Source organism: Erpetoichthys calabaricus, chromosome 17 (genome assembly GCF_900747795.2).
Source record: "Erpetoichthys calabaricus chromosome 17, fErpCal1.3, whole genome shotgun sequence".
Taxonomy (NCBI): Eukaryota; Metazoa; Chordata; class Cladistia; order Polypteriformes; family Polypteridae; genus Erpetoichthys; species Erpetoichthys calabaricus.
The window spans coordinates 11045905-11069761 of record NC_041410.2 but is presented as its reverse complement, the minus strand read 5'-3'; the positions used below and the strand labels follow the sequence as shown (position 1 = coordinate 11069761).

General features: G+C 40.9%; 1 protein-coding gene across 1 annotated transcript in view; it reads left to right on the top strand.

Annotated features, from left to right (window-relative positions):
* Window positions 1-23299, top strand: part of LOC114667662 (intercellular adhesion molecule 1-like) — a 45231-nt gene extending 21932 nt beyond the window's left edge. The window contains exons 4-7 of the mRNA XM_028823046.2: window positions 4984-5256; window positions 6330-6602; window positions 15613-15852; window positions 22292-23299. Coding sequence (XP_028678879.1) covers window positions 4984-5256; window positions 6330-6602; window positions 15613-15852; window positions 22292-22494 — 989 coding nt within the window. The 3' untranslated portion in view covers window positions 22495-23299. The remainder of the gene's footprint in view (window positions 1-4983; window positions 5257-6329; window positions 6603-15612; window positions 15853-22291) is intronic.
* Window positions 23300-23857: the final 558 nt, after the last annotated feature.

Sequence of the window (23857 nt, the reverse complement as noted above, 5' to 3'; positions counted from 1 at the left end):
ACTGTTGAAATGTTCCTATTTAGACATAACACTCTATGACCTGACACTTGTATCACACCTATATAAGCTTGTTGTAAGTTCCATTCCAAAACCATGGCCATTAATATGGAGTTAGTCCCCAAACACCCGCAGCTATGACAGTCCCCACCTTTCCTTCTGTGAAATGTTAAAGAGTGTGTCAGTGGGAATGTGTGACCATTCAACCAAAAGGGCATTTTTCAGGTACTGATGTTGAATGAGGAGACCCTGGTTCATAATTGCCGTTCCAGGTGTTCCAGTAGGGTTGAGGACAGGGCTAATAGCCTTTGTGGACCTGGGGTAGAGTCATGCTGGAACAGAAAAGGGTCTTCACAAACTGTGGCCGCAAAGCTGGTAATACACAATCGTCAAAAATGTCTTTTCTTGCTGTCACTGGCACTGAAGGTCAGAGCCCAAACCCGGACATTATCTCTGCTCCACCCAGCTTTGCAGAAGACACTGTACAGTCCAGAAGGACAAGAACTTTTTACATGCATCAGCAGTCATCGACCCTACTCTGTGAGTTTGTGTGGGCTACCATTTTGTGGCTGAGCTGTTGTTGCTCCTAGATGTTTCCACCTCACAATAATAGCACATACAGTTGACCAGGCTAGATCTAGAAGAGCAGAAATGGCACATACTGACTTGTGTCAAAGGTGGCATCCTAAGACAGTGCAGCATTTAAAGTCACTGAGCTCTTCAGTACGACCCATTCTACTGGTAGTGCTTGTCAATGGAGATTGCATGGCAGTGTGCCTAATGTTATATCAAATGGCAAACACCTGAACTCAGATTTTTGGAGAGGTGTCCACATACTTTTGGCCTTATTGTGTATCGCTGTGTGCACACACACAATGCTGCATCACAGCTGTATGATGTTGTGCTTCAGTCTAGCATCTGGTCAATGTGTGTGTGGAGTTGGCATGCTCTTAAGGTGGATTCACCATGAAATTAGTGAAGCTTAAACTTAGGGGCCTCTAATCCCAGAAGGGCCCAAGAAGCAACTTTAGTCCACGTTGATTAAAACTTTTGTCTGTCCTCTGTAAGAGAAGGTTTTTTTTTTTTAATAACAATGTTAATAATTTAATTTAGCTCAATACAAAATAGTTAAAATACAAATTAAAAGGTTATTAAAGTATCATGTAGGCTAGCTGTAAACGAAAAAAACATTCAAATTAAGGATGTTTCATTCTAAATATATTTAAATAGAAAATCATTATAAATAAGTTAAAACACTATTAACATTTATGAGAGAAATTCAGATTTTTATTAAAATTATTTATCTTAGGGCAGACATAATCGAAAAGCATATTTTGTCACTTGCGGCCATTGTAAGGGATGACATTTCGGTAACTTTGCATTTGCACACCTTAAAATATACTAAACACTGTGTACAATTAAAACACAATAAAAATGAAAAAGTATTAAAAATATCTTCTTTGGTAGATACAAACAGTTGATGATGTGCTGTAACAAAAAAAGGTAGCTGTTGAAAAGACAATCATAACGCTAATGTGAATCACGAATCACGTGGTAGCACTCATGATAGTCATCTAGACGAGGATTTTTTTTTTCAATAGTGTTCATAAGGATACAATATTTTAATTACCCCTACTCAAAAATAAATTATCCATCCATCCATTTTCCAACCCGCTGAATCCTGAGCCAATCCCAGCCAACACAGGGCACAAGGCAGGGAACCAACCCACTGCAGGACACACACAAACACCAAGCACACACTAGGGCCAATTTAGAATCGCCAATTCACCTAACCGGCATGTCTTTGGACTGTGGGAGGAAACCGGAGCGCCTGGAGGAAACCCACGCAGACACGGGGAGAACATGCAAACTCAGGTCCCCAGATCTCCCAACTGCGAGGCAGCAGCACTACCCACTGCGCCACCGTGCCGCCCTAAAATAAATTATATTTTTAGAAAAGTAACCTAAGTAATAACGGTAAAGTAATGTTAGATCAGCCTGAACCTGTTGTTTTTATGAACAGTGGTTGCCCAGACCTCGTTGCTGGTTGCAAAGGAGCCCCCATAACAGTTCAAGCTTCTGGGCCCCAGAAATGCAGGTCTGCCACTGTGTGTTCTCCCTAGGTCTTTGTTTGTTATTCTCCAGGTAACTCTTGGCTTTCATTCCAAATGTATGTATTTTAGATTGATTAGTGGCTCCAAATTTTCCTAATAGGAGTGAGCCTTGTGATGGACTGGTGCCCAGATGTAGGGTTGGTTTCTGCCCTCCACATTACCCCAGATTAGATCAGATGGTCTTTAGATTGGCACGGCGCGTTTACCTAAAGGACAGCTATAAGAGGCAAATTAGTGCTGGGCGGTACACCGGTTCATACCAAAAACCGTTTATTTTTGTTATGATATGGATTTTTCTTATACCGCAACACCAGTTTAAATTGTCTAAGCAACTTTTGGATTGTGGCGCAGCTGGAAACTGTTTAAGGGGGACCTTTTTCACTGCTACACCGCTAAACATATGCAACAGAGTACATGCGTTCATAGACATAGAATTACTAGACGCCTCATGACCAGCAGCATCGTACGTCAACGTCGCCGCCATATTGCGAGTGGCACTGCTGTGGAGTGAAGTAATGGATAAAGATGCCTCCCGCATGTGCTGCTTCGGATTGTACAAACCGCTGTACGCTCCAAACCAGATCACAGGGATTACATTTCATAGGTAAAGCTGAACAGTTGTTTTGGTTATATTTGGCCATTAGAAAATCCCATTTTATAATCTTAACTTAAGCTACGCCAGGCTAAGATAGCAAAGCTATGCATTTATGTGCTTAAGTGAGCCTCCAAGCAACGTTTTGGCTAAACGAATTTAGTCAATACCTATGTAGATTGTTGTTAGCTGTTAACATTTCTCAGACTTTGAAAGTTTCCCAAAGAAATCCACCTCAGGAAGCAGTGGGAGGTAACCCTTAGACGGGATCTTGAGAAAGCTGTCCTGTGATGTGTGCCGTGCTAGTTTGGTAACAGATGCTGTACCGGCATCATGTGATCAAAGATACCACTTGCTCACATTAAAAAAACAAAGGAGGTCTGATGATTCCTTCTGAGGGTGCAGTCAAGGTGGTCAAATTAGCTGAGCGTGTTATCCGACAGTCGACATTAGGGCAAGCTGTCAGTGGATCAATCCGTTTGTTTGGGCTGAGATTGGCTCTGATGATGCATTTTTTCTCAAGGACCACATTGAGGAAACACAGTTTGAAATTGACAACCATCATTTTATGCTCATGTCTTTAAGTTGTGTCTGTCTTCCACAAACTAAGGCTGCACCATATTGCCAGACTGAATACTCTCAAATTACAGAGTGGCAACACACGGAAAAAGCTATGGAAGATAGTTCTGTTTCATGGATTTTAGATCCTATCCTGTATATATTTAAGTAACCACATTGTGTGTGTGTGTGCGTGTGTGTGAGAGAGAGAGATTGAGAGAGGGATGAGTGAAATGTTTTCAGAAATTATTAAGCCAATTTGTATACAATAAAATGGTTTATTTTTGTCATTGAGTATCATTTCACTGTTAAAAGAAAGACAAACAAACTGGCAGTAATGGTGCAAAATTCACAATTGGTATGCCAGTTTGAAAAGATAAGTTTTGAGGGTAGTTTTAAAATATGTTATTGAATTGAGCTGACGTATATGAGAGGGAAGAGAATTCCCGAGTTGAGGAGCTCTATGAGAGACGCTCGAGCTCCCACAGAACAGAGTCTGACGTGTGGTACAGAAAGTCGAGCTGCAGATGAGGATCTGAGTGAGCGAGAGGAGTGCAAGTCTGTTGGAGATCAGTGAGGTTGTGGAGAGCTTTAAAAGTTCAGAGCAGTATTGTGTATTGTATTCTGTAGTGAACAGGGAGCCAGTGAAGCTGAGAGAGAAGAGGTGTAATATGTTCAGTGGATTTAGAACAGCAGGTTATTATCCTGGTAGAAGAATTTTGAAGAAGTTGTAAGCGATGGATAAGTTTTTGTGGGATGCCAGATAGAATAGCATTACAGTAATCTATACGTGAGGTGACTTGGGCATTAACCGATACTTCAGTACTGTGTTGCGCATAAGAACAGAACAAAGTCTAGAAATGTTTCAGAGATGGAAGGCGGCAGTCCGAGAAATGTTACTTATATGGGAGGAATTATTTAATAATAATAATTATTATTATTTAATAATTGTCATTATTAGTGTATAAATGGATATAAATAATTGCATTTAAATGATTTAAGCACTTTGAGCTGCATTAATTGTATGAAAATGTGCTATATAAATAAATGTTGTTGTTGTTGATTTGCCAAAATCTGTTGTATGTAAACAATACTGTTTTAAACGTTATTGTTTTTTCATCAGAAAACCCGGTTTCCAAGTTTACCTGTATTAGTTTAAATGGTACTTTTGCCACTCGCAATATGGCATACGCACTGACGTATCGTGTCGACTGGGCAACACAGTGAATGCGGCGTCTATCTATATATGTCTGTGCATGCGTTAGTGGAGGTGTTGCGCGGGGGCTCTTTTTCATGGCCACACTGCTAAACAGGCAAGCAATGGAGTACATGCGGTAGTGGAGGTATTGCGCGGTGAAAATGGACAGAGAACATTCCGAAACTGAAGCTGTAGCAGATGATAAAGTTAAAAATAATGACACAGAAGGACTTTTGCTGGAAAGCGGAGTCACGTCTGTTGTCCAGAGATACTTTGGATTTAAAAGGTCGGATGTGGACCATTATGTTCAAATGTGTGAATTCTATACTACTTGCCCTTGATGTTAACCTAGCTTGCTGTAACCTCGCTGAACAGCAAGTTGCTTTATGCCTCTGTGCTCTAAATGTGTGTGACTGTACACAACGTTATGATGGCAGTAAATTCAAAAGACTTGTATGGAATGTGCTCACTATTCAAATAAAGGCTGATTCGCTCGATCATTAAATTCTTTGCTTCCTTTTCAGATATAAAGAAACCCAAATTATTCCTGGCTAACAGCACTGAGGATATTGAAATTGGCGAGCTCTCACTGGTGGTCTGCTCCTCTCAAGATTCCTTCCCACTGCAAGAAGTGGAGATGCAGGTGTTTTTTAATGGAAAGGAAGTGAATTCGACAGTTAAAGCGGGCTTGCTGAATGCCACCTACACACAAAAGTCTGCTGCACCGGTGAACATTTCCTGCACTGTTTCAGTGCAAAACTTCAGTGAAACCAGCAACCTGATTGTGAGGGGATACAGTGAGTGATGCCAAGTCCTTCTCTTATTCTTTACCAGTCATTGTAGTCTTGGTGATGTAAAGCCAGGTGCCCTCTTATACCATATAAACCAGAATCACATGGCATCAAGGCACAGGTTGGTGTAATTCTGAGGTTGAGGTTTAGCCCGATTGCTCAGTTTTTCTTGAGCAACAGTGTCACCTGGTGGCATGCGGCTGCATTACAAGTACCGACCTAAAGATACACCATTAGACAATCAGGGATTGATCTGTCTGTGCTGTGTGCCAAACCAACTGAACTGCAAGGCAAAGCTGCTATGATTGTTAGGACAGGAACTCTAGGGCTGGCCCCTGGACAGGGCACTGAATATCTGCACTGGTGCCAAAATACCCCAAAACTACTGGTGACCTAGCACCAAATAGAAGAGCTACTGCTCTAATCACTCCAACATTAAGGTCTTTCAGCCTGACTGGAAACATAATTAGTGTGTCACCTATTGACATCTCTGGAAAAGCTAATAGGCAAATAGACTTAAAAGGCGCTATATATATAAGATTTTAACAGATGTAACTGCCTTGAACAGTCTGTGAGAACCATTGCTGTGTTTTAGAGGTGGCCAAGCCATCTGATCATTTCCTGAGGGCAAAGTCCTGATCACAAGTTAGGACTTTAATGAGGGGCAATGCAGCATTGCAGTGATTAGCACCTCTGCATCCTAGAGGTCCTGTGTTCAAATCCCAGCCTTGCTTGTTTTAAGGGTAAAGGTCCTGACTCTGTAAGACCCTGAACTGGACAACTGAGTTAGAAAATGAAAGGGCAAATGGATCTGAAAAATGTGTAGGCTGGATTGATTGTCCTAGTATGCGTGATCTGAGACTGGTGCCCTGCAGGGTCCTGTCTGGAAGCTTCAGCAACCCCTGTCCCCAAAATGTTATCACAAGTTTGTAAAATGGATGAATGGATGACACTGACACCTGGATTGTCGGTAAATTCCCATTCTGTTTGGGAGTGCTTGCTCGTGCTGTGCCCCTGTTATCTTTACAGCACTTCAGACCCTGGACTGTAACAGCTTACGGTGTTTCTTGTTCTTGCAGATCTGCCAATTCCCACTATTGGCATTCCAGATCACATTCCTGAGAATGATAATGTAGATATCACATGCCATGTGGAGAACCAGCAGCCAGTCAATACCACCCAAATGCTGAAAATCCTTGGTGAAGATTTGGTAAGCACTGATGGCAAGGCAGTCATTCACAGCTATACGGGACAGAGGGAGCATAATGGAAGGACAGTTATATGTTTGACCATCCTTCAACTACCAACCCAACGAGTCACGAGGGGCAGCAACACCACCCTCAATGTCCAATGTAAGTACATCTGAAGCATTGGTGGGGAGGGGGCAGGTGGGCACCTTTAGTGGCTTTTTATGTGACACTTCAGTGTCACCTCACAGTACCGTCATGACAGATGAAAAATCCTACAAATGAATGATCAGAATGTCATTTTATTACAGTATTCAATTTTTCATCATATAGTGCATTTACTATTGACAAACTCGGGGCGCCATCCCTATTATAATAAAAAAATCTTGGGTCGAGACATGATCATCTCAGAAAGACACTTGGACGTCCCGCGAGACTAGACTTTACAACCTTTGGAAGCAAGACCCGTGAGACGGTGACTTTTGCATGTCACGCCTTACTTACAAACAATTTAAAACAAGATGACGGACATCTAACCTCTCAGATGTTGGAATGCTTTTGGCAGACACACTTCATGTGCACCCAGCTCTTAAAAATCTTATACGTTCTAAGACTTCATAAAGACGTTCAAAAAATGTTGGCGCGATACACATGCAGAGCAGGTTAGATGTAATAAAAGCAGTGGAATTCGAAAAGCTCAAAAAAACGTTGACGCGATACACATGCAGAGCAAGCTGTTAAAGAAAATGAAAGTAGTAAAATTCGAAAGTATCAAAAAAAAAAGAAAGTAAAGATCGAATTGGCACAAACGGAAATGATTACTCGGTGAAATAACGGAACAGCAAAAAGAGATGAAATATATGGACATAGGTGATATGACAGAAGTATGTAGATATTGTTCGGCTTTAAAGTTTTCGTCTAATTTGTGTTGCCATCAGGGAGAAGTAGTGCTGCCTCCCAATGAAGAGGCGTATCTGCGAGAAGTAAAAGATTTGTTGTTTGGTGAAAGTGAAATCCACAAACTCTACAGACAAAATATCCGAGTCTACAATAAACTTTTCATGATCACATCATTTAATGCTCAAAATGTAGATTTACACGATTCAGGACCATACGCTATGAAAATCTGTGTTTAATTTCGAAGAAACCACAATTTGGTCAGGTGTATATTTATGATTACAGAGAAGCGATGCAACATAGAATCGAAAGAGTATGTAACAATTCCCATGAAAATAACAATCTCTTTAAATTGTATATGCGGATTACCAAACCCGGGAGTGGGCGAGCAAAGTGAGCAGGGGGCAGAGCCCCCTAGTTCATAAATATAATTGAAAGGAAATATAAAATAGCAGGAAATAAAAATGAGTCTCAAATAGGGCTATATTGATGATATCTTCAATTGCTGATTGGCTGGAGACATCGTCAATGTAAATAAACATCGTTGATTGGCTTCAAATATTTACAGAAGTTTCCGAAAAGTGCCAAACTGCAGCTGTCACTTTTTTTCTATCTATGGGGTGGAGCAAAAGCTTTAGATTCATCAAAAATTCCCATCTCCAGTTTTCGATGGATCTCGATATTTTAGAGTTCCTTGATGCCGAAAACATTGATACCTCAATGATGGGTGTCTGTCTATCAGTGTGTGTGTCTGTCTTGTCTGTGTGTCAATTTTAACAGTAAATTTCTGTTTTTTCATTTTATAAATTGTTTAATGTACCTAAATTCAGAAATTGCTCACCTAAAAACTCAAATTGCCCCCCAGTGGGGCGTGTGTCCCACGCTGGGAATCACCGGTCTAGAGGAACCCCGTAATTCTTCAATGAATGATGAATTCTTCTCGTCAATTGCTATCATAATGACCTATTGTATGATCAGAAAGATCAGCATCAGAGTGGTAAATAATTACTGAAATATTATAGAATAGTTCAGGTAAGTTGGTTCCCAGTGTGCAAAGCCTACTGACGCTCACGTCCAAATTTTTTTAAATCTTGAGTATAATTGCAGCCTGCTGTACCTATGAAGTCAGTCTTTTAATGCTCCAACATCATGAAGCACCCACAATGTCAGTCACAAAACGCCGATCACATGACCTGTTACACTATGGCTAAGATTAGGGTTTTGTGAGGGTTAACTGACTCAAGAGGGACTGAGGGCATTACCTGACCTATAGCCTCGCAGGGCCAGACACGATTCTGTAACGACAATATGCATCTCGGGACAACCCATTAAAAAGTGTGTAGGGAATAGCGCTGCAAAGGCTCCACCCAGGGGGCTTCTTACTAAAACACCCGCCCCCCAGTTTCTCCAGTCCATGCATTTTAAACCACCATCGGGGTTTCAAGAACAGAGCAAAAGAAGCTGAACAAAAGACGCAACACTGAGGGAAAATAAAAAAGCTAAAATTGCTGTTACTCATTCAGGAGCTCAGTAGCACCAGGTAACTGAAGCTTAATAATTAATCTGCACGTTGTAATGAGCGCTGTGACAGTGGAGACAGACAGACACCGCAGCTACTGGGCTCCAAAAGTTTAAGAAGTGCCTCTGTCTACTACGATATTTTTGTGTCATTTTAACTATCGTATCACTATATGACATAATAACAGCAAATCAAGTTTAGATGAAGCATTGTGGTCTATCTATGGATATACGACGTGTTAAAACCGCTGTGGCTAGTTTGCCGTGGCCTGTTTGCATTTCCAATTAGACAGTCATATTAAATTTCTTAAGGTGGATATTGTGCAGCCTCATCCATGCTTCACTGGTGTTGTTTGGCAGATCCGTTGAGTTGGGTGTTTTGAGTACTGAAATCCACATCTCCTGAGGCTCTTCGTTATCCACTCTCTTAACAGCAGAGTGTGACACACCATTTACTTCAAATGCATATTTTGTATTTTATAGTTTAAAGAATATAGCTACCAATTCTTTCAAGCATACATCGACTCCTACACTATCGTCATAACACTGAACAAACCAGAGCACACTCAGTAACCTGCGACAACGTATCATTCATGTTTACCACTTCGTCAAATGCCACTGTATAATCTGATGCTACAGAAAGATTTTTCCCTTGCATCAGGTTACGTTTATTTTTAAGACGTGCAATGTGCTCTGTGTAGACGCGACACACATGTATAGGTCTAATAAGATTTTCTTAGGAGATTTTTCAACAGTAGATGGTTCTTGTAAACAGAAGCTTGCTGTCTGTCTGTCAGACCAGGTTTATGAGAGTACCTCTGATCATTGCAGTTCAAAATCTCCGTCCCTACTTTGAGCTCCGCCTTCTTGAGTCGTTGGATTGGTTTAAAAACGTAACACTCGGTGAGCCATCTCATTATTCATACCCAATTTTAAGCACAGTTCACTAATGGTTTGTCTCACATCGTCTGACTTTGATTACCTCATCTACGTCATAGGTATTGCAGGCTGCAGCTAGGCCCATGTCTGCGCCTCACAAGAAAGCTGTTAGGAACTCCTATTCCAACAGGAGGCGCATGAAATTCCAGTGCTTATATACTGGAGTGTGCTCAATGGGCTGTAGTTGAGGGAAGGCAGCCTGATCAGTGCGTCACACACAGAGTTTGAATAGGAAGAGCAGCTGCGATGCCTGTGTGCTCCGAGTTCTACCAGCGAATGGAGAAGCTTCAAACACCCTCCCATCCCTGCTTTGATATGATACACTAATTCCGACCTCCAAGGAGGAGCCCCTTGCCCCATCATGTAAACGTAATAATGAACTAGGAAGAGGAACAAGACGTTGACAGAGTACTGCCAGGAATTTGGTACTACTTCAACCACTGCTTGCGGACAGAGAGTGTAGCATATTGGCTGTGAACCGGCATGTCTATAAGCTTAAGTGGCTGGCTGACTCTGCATTTGTTTTTGACACTGGTCAATATGAAGGTCAGCAGCCGGTGGACATTAAAGCCACAGAAAGAAACCGGGGGGGCTGAGCTCACAGGCACCCCACAACCAAATGACTTTCAAAGGCCCTGTGCAGCCCTCTATGCAAAAGAAACAAATGGGCTAAAAAGGGGAGACGGTGCAGGCTGCGGGAGTTGGAAGGGCCAACGATTAACGAATGGGACTGTAAGGAACAAAAGCGCGCAAGTCACAATAGCGAGATGACCTGTTTCAGGGATGAATGAAACACCGGAGAAGCAGTAAGGATGTCCTTCATGGCTATAACAAAGGAAAAGTAGCAGTCAGGTTGGGGGATGTAAATAGTTACATCTTATTTCTTTTATTACTGTAACATCGATGAAAGACACTATTCCTTTATTAATCTTTATTGTAACCTTAAAGAGGAATAAACCTTTCTATTTTTTTCTTTTGTATTATTTGCACGATCCACATTGCCCTCCTTTTTCCTCTATTCATATGGCGGGTCGCTACAATAGAAATGCAATTGTACTGCCTATACGAGATAATCTAAAATAAACTGATTACACTGTATGCCAAAGCAGTGATAGTGCCTTACATTTTTTAAAACCAGTACCGTTGTCCATACAATGGCCCATGTCCATATGTACAATACCAATCGACACTCAGCTTTATGCGCTTTTTGTCATATGTACACAGGATAAGAGAAGGCAAAAACCACAATCAAACACAAAGTACGATATTTTTCTATAACAAATACTGAGTTGCTGTTTTTGTTCAGAAGATGGCAGAAAGAGAACAACTGCAGACATTGTGTTTGAGTGAGTAAAAAAAATATATTAAAAAAAAAATTTAAGTGACACGATTTTATTCAAAAATGCACTATAAGGTTTTTTTTTCTTGTACTAAGATTTTGTTGGTCATATGTGATTAAATATACAATCGTGGGGCACCCATAACATAATTAATTTAATTGCCTAACACTTTATCCACTGAGCCAATATCACCACATCATTGAAAAGAGTATTTTGCCAAATTTGTATAAATGATGAAAAACTGGTAAAATTAAATTTAAAAAAAATTAGTTTGTGTACATTGATCTCGAACTTGCAACTGTTTGATTGAACGACCAACATGTTAGCCACTTGCTAATGCTGCTTAACTGTCACATTGAAGTAATTTGACAAAACCTCAGTATCACTTTATCAAAATGATTTTTTTATTATATTAAATATATGTGCCAGCCACTTTGTGTCTCTGCTGCTCGCGTTGTGGGTAGGGGAGGGGCTGAACGCACGCTAAGGAGATGCGGTCGGATCAGCTGCCGGCTTGCTGCTGCCGCCGAGCTGCGTGTTCTGCTTGTTGCACTGCGCATCGATCATTTAAAAGCCTGTACAGCAGCTGTTCTTTTGTCTCACTGCCTTGTCTCGCTGGACGTTAAAGTGTCTTTCCGAGAAGATCACGTCTCGACCCAAAAATTTTTTATTATAATAGAGAGATTTCTCTACATCTGTTTTGAACCCTTGACCATTTGACCGAAAGTCCAACACGCTAACCATTTGACAAACACCACTAATTTTTAATATATACTATGTGTGATGAGTAAAAGCACTATATATATCTGTCATCGCTGAAAGTATAATATAAGGAAATAAGAAATTTAAATTCAATGTAATTAACGTACAGATCCCAGGGCCAAAACTGATGAAATACTGCATTGTCATCGGACATCAGCATGCATGAAACATTTGAAGGAAATCAGTTTGGTAAAAGCGGTGAAAAAAAATTGATTGCAAAATTTGACCCAGACAAATAGAGAGGGCAAGTTGTAATTACTATTATTATCATTAGTAGTAGTAGTAGTAGCTTTTAGTTTCTTTAAAAAAAACTAATTTCCTATTGCTAGACATTTATTCAAATCAATTTTATGACAATGCAGATCTAATTTTAGAGTTGCGTGCCAACATGGCATCATGATTTGTAGCAATTTAAAAAAAAAATCAAAGGTGAACGTAAGTAGATTTTGCACCCTAGGAACTAAGTAACCTGAACTATTCAATAACATTTCCTTAATTATTTATCGCTCAGAGGCTGACCTTTCTGATCATAAAATAGGCCATTGTGATAGCAATTGACGAGAAGTATTCATCATTAATTGCAGAATTATGGTATTTGTGGGTTCTTCTAGAGGGCCTCTTTTTCTTGCACGATTTGGCTTAAAAACTAATCAGCACATCGTCCTCTCATAACAAGGTTACATTTCAAGTTTGGTATCTTTCCATCCAGCCGTTTTAGCTCTAGACCATCCTCAAGAGACTGTGACACACAGACAGATAGACGCACACATAATCGAGATATCGATGTTTTAAATGTCGAAATCCATTGAAAACCAGAGATAGAATTTTTGGACAAATCTAAAGCTTTCGCAAATCCCCCATAGATGATATATTATGGTGGAGGAGGGCACAAAGCAAATAAAATGGTATGACTTACCTTTGAAACATCATAACAACATTACCAGATACCACTACTGTATGGGTGCTGAGTTACAGCAATCTGCGAGACGATAAAACTCCTGCATCCTGAGCTAAAACGCCCAGCACCACGATGATATGGTACTTCGCTAATGTGCTGAAATGACACATAACTACAATCAGGCAACAGTCTGTAAGCCCAGTCTTTCCATTTGCTTCATCATATAGTGCCTTTCCACAGTGTGCACTGGCTCACAGTGTCTTACGGGTGTAGTACAATTGTTTTTATATTTCTGGCAGTCTAAAGAAGTTTGTTGGGTCATTGAAGTAGAACTAGGAAGACTTTATTTTATGTAGCACCTTCTCTTAGTGGACACTGTCCCATGATGCTCTGCTTGGCACATTTCTACTGTCCCTATATTAGTACCACCTGGGCACTGGTAGAATGACTTTGTGAGGATCATAATAAATACAAACAAGCCAATTTATTTTATATAGCACCTTTTTAGAATAGACATTGTCCCATGGTGCTCTGCAGGTGCACTAGTACTGTGTTTATATTAGTAACAATGTGCAAACTGGCAGACTGACTTTATCAGCATTATACAAGCACACACAACCCAACTATTTTGCAGAGCACCTTTTCACAATGGACACTACCTTATACTGCCTTTCAGATACACTAAAACTTTTTCAGTGCTCGCACACACAAAGCCCACCCGTACCAATTTGGACAAAACCAAACCTGTTTAAATTTGTCGGGTTGAGCAGCAGACTGGTTGGACTGAGTCACTCAGGATGTCGGACTACACGACTGCTGAACATAGCGGCATGCTGCAACTGACTTCAACTTGTTAAAAATTTGTAAATGAAATCTGTGACTGAAAATTGCTGGAAAGGTCTTGTAGTGTGGCAAAACCATAAGATGTTAGGCCAGGGGTCTCCAACATGTCGCTCGCGAGCTACTGATAGCTCGCCACCCCTTTCTAAGTACCTCACCAAAGGGTTAATGAATTCTACATAAATTTGAAAATTTGATTAGTTAAATTATGGGCGGGGGATCTTTCCAAAAAATCTGCAATCTCTCTTTTCAATGTGGCAGACACTTGAGAGAATATCCGGACTCAAACTCATCAAAACCTAAGTAACACTTTATTTTAAATATCAAACAAAGCTGCATTCAATTGTTCTCTCGTTCGCTAGCTAAGCGGAGGTAAGGACCACGCCCTGAAGCTGGTGAGTGAGTGAGGAAGGCCCCGCCACTCTGCCTGGATTCACGCAAGTAAATCGGCACGACAAGTGAACTCTGATACATAACGAAATGAGAGAAGTCGCAAAATCAACCAGAATGTTCAAGCAAATTATAGAAAAAAACCCGATCTAAATCCATTAAGTAGTTCTCTTGTGAAAAGAGGACAGACACACAGACAGGCAGACATTGGATTTTATTTATCATATATTAGTAAACCTTAGTCTCAAGAGTCTCAACAGCATTCTCAGCATTTCTGGAGTTTAGTAGAGCAAGATAAGTATAAGAATCGTCACCAAGCAGCTCTGAAAATGTCTGCTATGTTTGGGTCTCCATACCTCGGTGAGTCGGCCTTTTCTGAGATGAATGTCATGAAATCAGAGTTCAGAACAAGACTGACAGACGAACATTTAAATGACTCCATAAGAGTGAACCTCAGTGGCTCCACTCCACCAGACACCTGCCTCTCTTGTTGACTCCATGCAGTGCCAGTCATCTGACTAACTAAAAAACACATCACACATGCAACTGGACCTGTGAATAAAGTGGCACAGTGACATGTGACAAAATGACAAAGGAAAAAGTCAGATCTGTGTATTTGGAATTGCATTGTTTTGTTTTGACAGCATTCATGTTTTAATTAAATAGTGTGAGATACACTAGAAAATGCATACAGACATGCAAAATGCACTTGCAGGTGAACTCAATATTTTTTTGTGATTTTTTAATGCAAATTGTGAGTTGTGGACACCAACATTCTGTATATGTTCAGGCAAAACAAGCTTATTCAGTTTGTTTGGGTTGAAATAAGCGATGAGAATAAACGTTAGAAAACACGAGTGACTGCTGTCACCGTCCTGCTCCACTGACAGACTGAGGAGATCGTTCCTCCCCCAAACTATTTGACTCTTCAGTTCCACCTGGGGGGGTAAACGTTAACATTATTCAAAGTTATTGTCTGTTTTTACCTACATTTTTATTACTCTTTAATTTAATATTGTTTTTTTGTATCAGTATGCTGCTGCTGGAGTATGTGAATTTCCCCTTGGGATTAATAAAGTATCTATCTATCTTTCTAGCTCTTGGCCATTTTCATTTTGTAAAAGTAGCTCTCAGGGGAAAAAAGGTTGGAGACCCCTGTGGTAGGCTAAATGATGCAAACCAATACATACCAGTTCCAAGCATTCCAAGAAATGAGGAAAACCAATAAGTAGCTAACTAATATCCATCTAATGGCAGAAGCAGCCGTAATTTCATGTAAATGTACAAGGATATGTTTTATATTTGACAGTGCGCCCCATCAGCTCATATCTTCAAATCTCCTTACAACTGACTCGCTGCCCATCTCCTTGGCTTCAACTGCATATTCTGAACACACATCTAGTTTGGCCCCAATCACCCTCCATAGAATAACCTCACCTGCCACGGTCGCAGTTGTTCAAATACCAACACAAATTCTGACCATTGACAGACAATCTACTAAATACATTTTATTTTGATGATGTGTTTGCCTTCAAAATGAAGCAGCTTTTGATTTTTTTAAAAGCATGTCTTTCGTTTTGTTTTATTACAGATCTACCAGTTTTTCTCAAAGCATTACCAGTAAAAGAAGACTTCAAAAGCGGCGAGAGTCTGGCCAGCAAAATAACCTGTGAAGCTGATGGGAACCCCAAACCTGAAATAGAGTGGTTAAAAGACAACAGAAGTATCGAACCTGATAAGAGTCTGGGTCAGGGAGATGAAGGAACATACGTGTGCGAAGCAAAGAATGCGCTGGGCACGGCCACCCATATTGTCATAATCACTGTTCAAAGTAAGTGTTAGCTCGGACTCCTCTACCAGCTGGACGTGGCCTAAATTGTCCATGATATAAGACAGGTCACCAAGGCTAGGAGTAAGCAGTGTGCCACATAGACAGCTGATGTGGGACGGAAGCAATGCGACTATGATTATCGCCTAAGAGCTCTTGTAGGGATGGCTTGGTGACATTGTGGGCAGAGTCTGTAAGCAGAACATGGAGGGCCTGCAGGCAGCATCTATATGAGAAAGAGAATCCAGGCTTCCTAAGCTTGGACCTTTCAATTAAATTTAGAAACTGAACATTTATAAGGACTAAAGACTAATCTGACACTGTTTTCATACTACATGACCCTAATACTGTCCTACAAGAACATGAAATAATAAAATAATAATTGTACATTTTATTTATGTAATGCATTTCCTGTACTCAACTAAAGACTAATCTGACACTGTTTTCTTATTACATGACCCTAACACTGTCCTACAAGAACATGAAATATCCATCCATCCATTATCCAACCTGCTATATCTGAAGTACAGGATCACGGGGGTCTGCTGGAGCCAATCCCAGCCAACACAGGGCGCAAGGCAGGAAACAAACCCCGGGCAGAGCGCCAGCCCACCGCAGGGCACGCACGCACACACACACACACACCCAGCACACACTTGGGACAGTTTTTAGTAATAATAATAATATAATAATTGTACATTTAATTTATATAATGCATTTCCCATACTCAAAGTGCTTCAGAGAAATTCATATTGAAAACAGGGCATACACAATACTGACTACAAAGTAACATCCACACAAGACACTAACTAGAGAGAATTACAGGAAATACAAAGCTCTGAATTAGAATATGAGATGACAGACCAGAAAAAAACTAGAAAATACTACACGCAATTCCCAAACAAATGACTTAATTTGTGGTGCAACTACAAATCACCCTGAGCGTCTGGGCTGAGAGGGATGGTCAGAATGTCAGGGTCCGTTCAATGCCCTCCTGAATAAAGGAGTCTGGAACTGCTTTTTGAAAGAATGAAAAAAATGTCAGCTGATCTCACTCATTTAGGGAGGTCTTTCCAAAGTCTAGGATACAGATACAGCAATATACAGCTGAAGGCTCCAGAAATTATGCACCACAGGTTGGTTTTGGGACACAACATGATGGCCAGAATCGGTGAGCCTTAGTGGGCAGGCAGGAGCAGAGTGACGGAGGACATTACCCAGGTGATCCAGTGTCACGCCATTTAAACCTTCATAGGTTAGTAGCAGAATTTTGTACTCAATCCTGTAAGACATAGGGAGCCGGTGGAGATGGGAACAGGATGGCTGTGATGCGGGTTTGTGTCAGGACTCTTGCAGCAGAGTTGCCATAACAGATTAGAAGAGGACCAGGCCAGTGAGCAGTTCGACTAGTTGATACGGGATAGAAAAAAAAGCAGGAAGTAGTCTCTCAGCATTAGAAGAGGAGAGGAATGAGCAAACACGGGATATGTTATGGAGGTGGACGTAAGAAAGTTTCTTATGTTTATTTACCCCTGGAAAAACGAGGCAAAAATGTTGAATTTTTTTCAACAATAAAAAAGTGTGATTATGTGTAATGGAAATATATAAATGCCAAAACATCAACATAAATACAGTAGGAAAGGCATGTCAAGTGTCCACCGCTGTGCAGATTCAGTGCACATCCTTTAGTGTGATATGTTCTGAGACAGTCACCAATGCACAGGCCAAAGTCATAATCAGGACTGCAAAAGTGTGTTTCTTTGTGCACTTTTCTTTTTTGTTTTTGGATCTTTTATTGAGTTTATTAAAAGCATATAACATTCCATACAATCAAGTCAAGTTTAACAAAACTAAAATCAAATCAACCCCCACCCATGAGAAAGAGAGGAAGGCCAACAACCAGAGCAAAACTGTTAAGAGTAGTAAAGAGAGAAAGGAGTCTTTTCCCCCAATGTACAGTAAATCCTCATTCTAAAATGTTATTAATTGGATCCTGCCACGTTTTAAAAAAGATCCTCTAAGTGAGAATTTGATTTTTTCCAATTTCATATAGTAGATAACATTTACATTTACATCATTTAGCAGACGCTCTTATCCAGAGCGACTTACAACAGTGCTTAGTAGTCTACGACTGTTCTTCAGTCTTTAAGGCTAGGATTAAATCTACTGTCATTAAACAAGTTACTGCTGACCAAGTTGAACACAAAACCATGCTAGAAGAAAATAATAGTAAATTGTTAGTACTAGGAGTTAGAACAAATTTTTTTTTTTTTTTTTTGAGAAAAGGGTAGAAAAAAGTATGGGGACTTTAGTCCCCCAAGTGCTATTTAAAGAAGTGTGTCTTCAGACAACGTTTGAAGACAGTGAGGGTCTCCGCTGTTTGTACAGCAAGAGGAAGTTCGTTCCACCACTGAGGAGCCAACACTGCAAAGAGTCTTGATGAATGTCGTCCTCTTCTTTTAAGTAAGGGTGGTTCGAGACGAGCAGTGCTTGATGTTCTGAGAGAGCGAGAAGTGACACGCTGCTTAACCAGTGCTGATATGTAAGGTGGTGCAGTTCCAGTTTTGGCCTTAAAGGCAAGTGTTAGGGTTTTGAACCTGATGCGGGCAGCCACAGGGAGCCAGTGCAGGTTCCGCAGCAGATGAACATCAGTTACCCACTGACTTAACAGAGCTGGGCTAGGATTCCTCCAGTTGCGCAAGACAAGTCTATGTGCTAATAGTGAAGTGAAGGCATTCACAGTTTGTTTGTCCTTCTCCACTTTAAGCCCATCGGGGAGTCCACCAAACATGGCTGTTAATGGATTAGGAGGGATTGTGACCCCAAGGCTGTGGTTTCTTATATTACGTCTGTTGCTTGCACAACGAGAGAGTAGGATGTCAGTGTCTAATCCATGCAATTGACGTACCCGTTGTGTTATTTGTAGTGTACCACCACACAAGGCTTAGTGACTTCCACATTTCCCTGGACACAAACGTTTGACATTCACCGCATTGTGAACATTGCTTAGGGGGCCAACATCGTGCATGTCAGCTTGCCCTCATTCGTGATCATGTTACCTTTATGTCACACAGCTACTGGCACAGCACACTGAAGGATCACCTGACCAAATTTACCAGGCATATCACGGCGATTTGGATGTACAGTGCCATGTCATGTGTCAGTTTTACTATCCGTGTCAAAGTCTGATGACCAAACTCACATGATCATCGCTATTACTCATTTCAAGCAATGGTTCCATTTCAGTTCATTGTAAAACTGCCTTTACGGCTTTTCATTTGCCATTGCGTTTTTGGTGGAGGCTCCACCCCACTCATGAATATTGATGAGTTGAAGTGGCAGAAGGCATAGGAATGTTAATTTTTTTGGCAGAATGTTGTTGTTTCTCCCACTAGATGGCAGCAGAATATTGTCCTGAGAGTTAATCGGCCTAAGCGTTATAAAGCAGGGTTTCATAAACCTTTTTTTTTTCCTCTCGTGACCCAGTCTTGCCTTTCTTAATGTCTTCAAGACTCAGTCTATGACGACCATCAGAAACCCCTTGGAGAATTGCTACCAACATTCATAGTAACCCAGTACAGACCATTTGCAACCCATTCCCATTAAATACAACAGTGAGTTGTAGCCATTTTGGCTTGCGGCCTATTGTTTAAGAAACTATGCTGTAAAGCATATCATTAAACATCACCCCAAGTGCAGAATTCCAAACCAGAGTCATGCTTGTGGTTATCGGCAAGAATGTTAATGAAATTTATGAGAGGGAGGAATTAAAACTGACACCAAGATTCCTAGCAGAAGAAAAATGGTCTGATAATATTATCAGCAAGAGTGATTGAATAGGAGCGCATTTTCTTAATGTGAGCTTTAGTAGCAATTATCAGGACTTTGGTTTTGCTGCAGTTTAATTTTAAAGAGTTACGTTGCATACACTCAGTTATCTCTTTAATAGTCTACCATTCTTGTACCAGGTGCCCCCCCCCCCCCCTCCCCCCTCCATTTGCCTCTAGAACAGCCTTATTTTTGGAGGTTTGGATTTGACAAGGTGGTGTCAAGTCTCTTTAGGTATTTTAATTAATTAATGCCAACTCAATATCATCATGCAAATCTGTTACATTTTTTTAACCACACATTCATCCTGTAAAATTCTCGGTTCTGTCATCACCCTCTGACCTCTCTGTTTATCAGATCTGACACTCACTGGATGATTGATTTTGATATTCTCTGTAACCTCTAAAGGACTGTAGGGGCAGCCATTTCTTAGATGTATAACAAAAAGGAGTGGAGGGGCAGAGCTTTGGGCAACTCTTGACAGTGGGCACCTTAGTGTCTTGTAGATCACTTCTTCTTCTTCTTCTTTCGGCTCCTCCCGTTAGGGGTTGCCACCGCGGATCATCTTCCATATCTTTCTGTCCTTGTCATCTTGTTCTGTTACACCCATCACCTGAATGTCTTCTCTCACCACATCCATAAACCTTCTCTTAGGCCTTCTTCTTTTCCTCTTCCCTAGCAGCTCTATCCTTATCATCCTCTTCCCAATATACTCAGCATCTCTCCTCTGCACATGTCCAAACCAACGCAATCTCTCCTCTCTGACTTTGTCTCCCAACTATCCAACTTGAGCTGACCCTCTAATGTCCTCATTTCTAATCCTGTCCATCCTTGTCACACCCAATGCAAATCTTAACATCTTTAACTCTACCACCTCCAGCTCTGTCTCCTGTGCCAGCGTCTCCAGCCCATATAACATAGCTGGTCTCACTACCGTCCTGTAGACCTTCCCTTTCACTCTTGCTGATACCCGTCTGTCACAAGTCACTCCTGACAGTCTTCTCCACCCTGCCTGCACTCTTATTCACTTTTCGTCCACACTCTCCATTACTCTGTACTTTTGATCCCAAGTATTTAGACTCATCCACCTTCGCCAACTCTACTCCCTCATCCTCACCACTCCTCTGACCTCCCTCTCATTCACACACATGTATTCTGTCTTGGTGGTCCTACTGACCTTCATTCCTCTCCTCTCCAGAGTATATCTCCACCTCCCCAGGGTCTCCTCAACCTGCTTCCTACTCTCACTACAGATCACAATGTCATCAGCAAACATCACAGTCCACGGGGACTCCTGTCTAATCTCGTCTGTCAACCTGTCCATCACCATTGCAAATAAGAAAGGGTTCAGAGATCACTGAAAGACTAAAAGATAAATGGCCACAGATGATGGAGATTGGGTTGTCAAATGTTACTATGGAGGAGCCACATAGCTGCCCTGTCCTCCCAGGTCCATAACTTGCACAAGTAAATTTTAGCTGGAGTCTGTGCCTGGTTTGACAGGACAGACTGTGCTAATGTACTGCCAGCAAACTGAACAGTGAGAAAATAAACCCCACACAGGATCAGGAAAAGAGCTGAAGTCAGGAGACAGAAAAAAGGGTTGTGACTGTGAGTCGACATAACAGGAGCATCAAAACCAAATTGTAGTCCAAAAAAAAAAGAATTTGAGATTAAGAAATTCCAGAGACACACAGAAAAAGAACTGTTTTGAATTCCAATCAGGGATACATGATGGAGTGTCACACTGGTAGCTTTTGATTTGTCATAAATTTGCAAACCTGTCTGATAACACATTTTTACTTTACCATATTGGATTATTGAGTGTAGATGGGGAAAATGGTAAATTTATTCACTAATGTGTACAGAAAGTGAAGGGGTAGGAATACTTTCTGAATCCACTGTATTTTTACCAAGTAGCTTTGATGAATACGTCAGTGATACGGGTGATGAGCAGTTGGACCTCTTTTTTTTAATTTTTCTTTTTTTTTCTGACCACTTCTGCAGTTGCAGTGTAATTTGCCAGATCTATTTGGAGTCCCACTTCTGGCACCATTTCTAATCTATGCTGAAAATTACACAGTTTATGGTGAGGCTGTGTGGGTCTTAATGAGGAATTTCACAGTATAAATAAAGCTAAGCATGTTTGGGCTTGGCCAGTACTTGGGTCTGAAACCAGCCAGGAAAGCTTGGGTTGCTGCTGAAAGGTCCTGACTCTCTGTAGTCATAAACTAATAACCTAGGCATCGTTGTTTCCCCATGTCCTGGCTAAACTGGCCACCGCAGCCTGGTCATTCTGGCCCCTAATCATCCCCTGTCCACCTATTAACTAACTATCTCTCTCTCACTCCTTCACCACCCAATAGCTGATGTGTGGTGAGTGGACTGGCACAAGAATGGCTGCCATTGCATCATCGAGGTGGATGCTGTACATTGGTGATGGCTGAAGTGACTCCACACTATCTATGTAAATCACTATGTAAATGTAATTTATTATTTTTTATTATTATTAATGAAAAGTGACTGAATGAAGTTCTCTGTAGTATATTAGGCAATATGACAATGATTATTGTTGTAATAATTTCTCTTTTTTTTTTTTTTTTTTTCCCCACAGGTCCTAACATTTTACTCTATGTATTATTAATCACATTTGTAATTGCAATTGGTTTGTTCACTTCTCTTTTCTATTATATATATCGCAAGAAAACCAAAACTGGTGAGTACGATGTCAAGGACATAAAGAACCCATCCCGTAATGGCAATGTGGCCCAAAATGACAATAAAGAGAAGCATCCCTTACAGCCCGTAAAGGTCTAGGATTTACCTGGAGACTATTGCCCATTTTAGGTGTGTTTCCTGGACAGCGCCTGGAGCTGAACGTTATGTGAGGAGTGTGAAGAAGCAGTTGTGGCTGCACGAAGGACGAACTGGACGTTTGTAGCACACAGATTGTTGTGGGGCCACAGCACCAGGCAGATGCCCTCAATGAATCAAATAAGCCACAGCTGATGGACTGCATTACCACAGGATCTGTGTCATCAGTACATTGGAGGGCTGAATTTGTATATTTTCTTTTACATATTACACTAATTAGAATTTAGATGCTCTCCTTTGTACACTAAAATTCAATTTTTGCTTTACTATGCAGTGTTATTTAAGAGGTTACTTTTCCAGAAAAAAAAAAAAAAAGAAATCCTCTCCAGCTACAGGGTTCAAGACGCTCAACAAATCAGTACATCTGGGAAATGCCAGTTGGCCGTCAAGAGGGGCTCATGTGAGGGGATCTGCATCGAATGGTTCTTTATGCTACCTGTCTCTTCCCAGTGCCCAAAAATGTTCACATGGAATCTGAAAGGATCACACAGAATAGTGCCCCCTGCAGGGTGGATGTGTTGGCTGAGATGGCATTGCAGGAGAAGAGTTGCCCGTAGCCACTACTGTTCTTTTTGGAGGCCATTCAAGTGTTCTTTACTAAAATGCCTTTGAAGATTATATGGACTGTTTAAATGTGTGTGGGTTTTTATTTTTTACTTAATTTATTTTGTAATAGAGTTGCACTTGATTTGAATCTACTACGTTTTGTATTTACTATGTTCAGAATTAAAAGATGTCTTATAACTGACTTTAATGTGTTGTAGACACTAATTGAAAGTGGCGATGTTAGGATGGCTCAGGCATTCACCCCCGTCATCTTGGACTCACTTCACTCTTTTCTGCCTTGGTGCTTTGATCCGAATGACAGGCATGCTACACCAATAATATGAAGCCGTTTTTATATTTTTAAATACATTCTGTAAAAATGTAATTTGCTGATAAAATGATGATATGAAATATTTCTTGCGTTTTGTTGTGCACAGCATCAGGTGAGTAATTCCATCAAGTTGCTTTTATTGTCATTCCAGCAATACACAAGTGCCAAGGCATTTCAAGGTGCAAAATACTGGGGTTTTCAGGGGGATAATTCATCCCATGGATCCCCTGAAAATCAAAAATGTTTGGTTTAATTATGATTTGCAGTTTTCTGATGATGGAATTTTTTTCCTAGCTGATTTTATGATGTGGGAGTCCCTGTCTTGCAGCCCAAAACACCAGGCTGAGTCTCAGTACTTCAGCAAAACCAGCATTACTCAGCTTCAGAACAAGAGCAGCATGGTTATTTATTGTAGCGGGATCACCACTC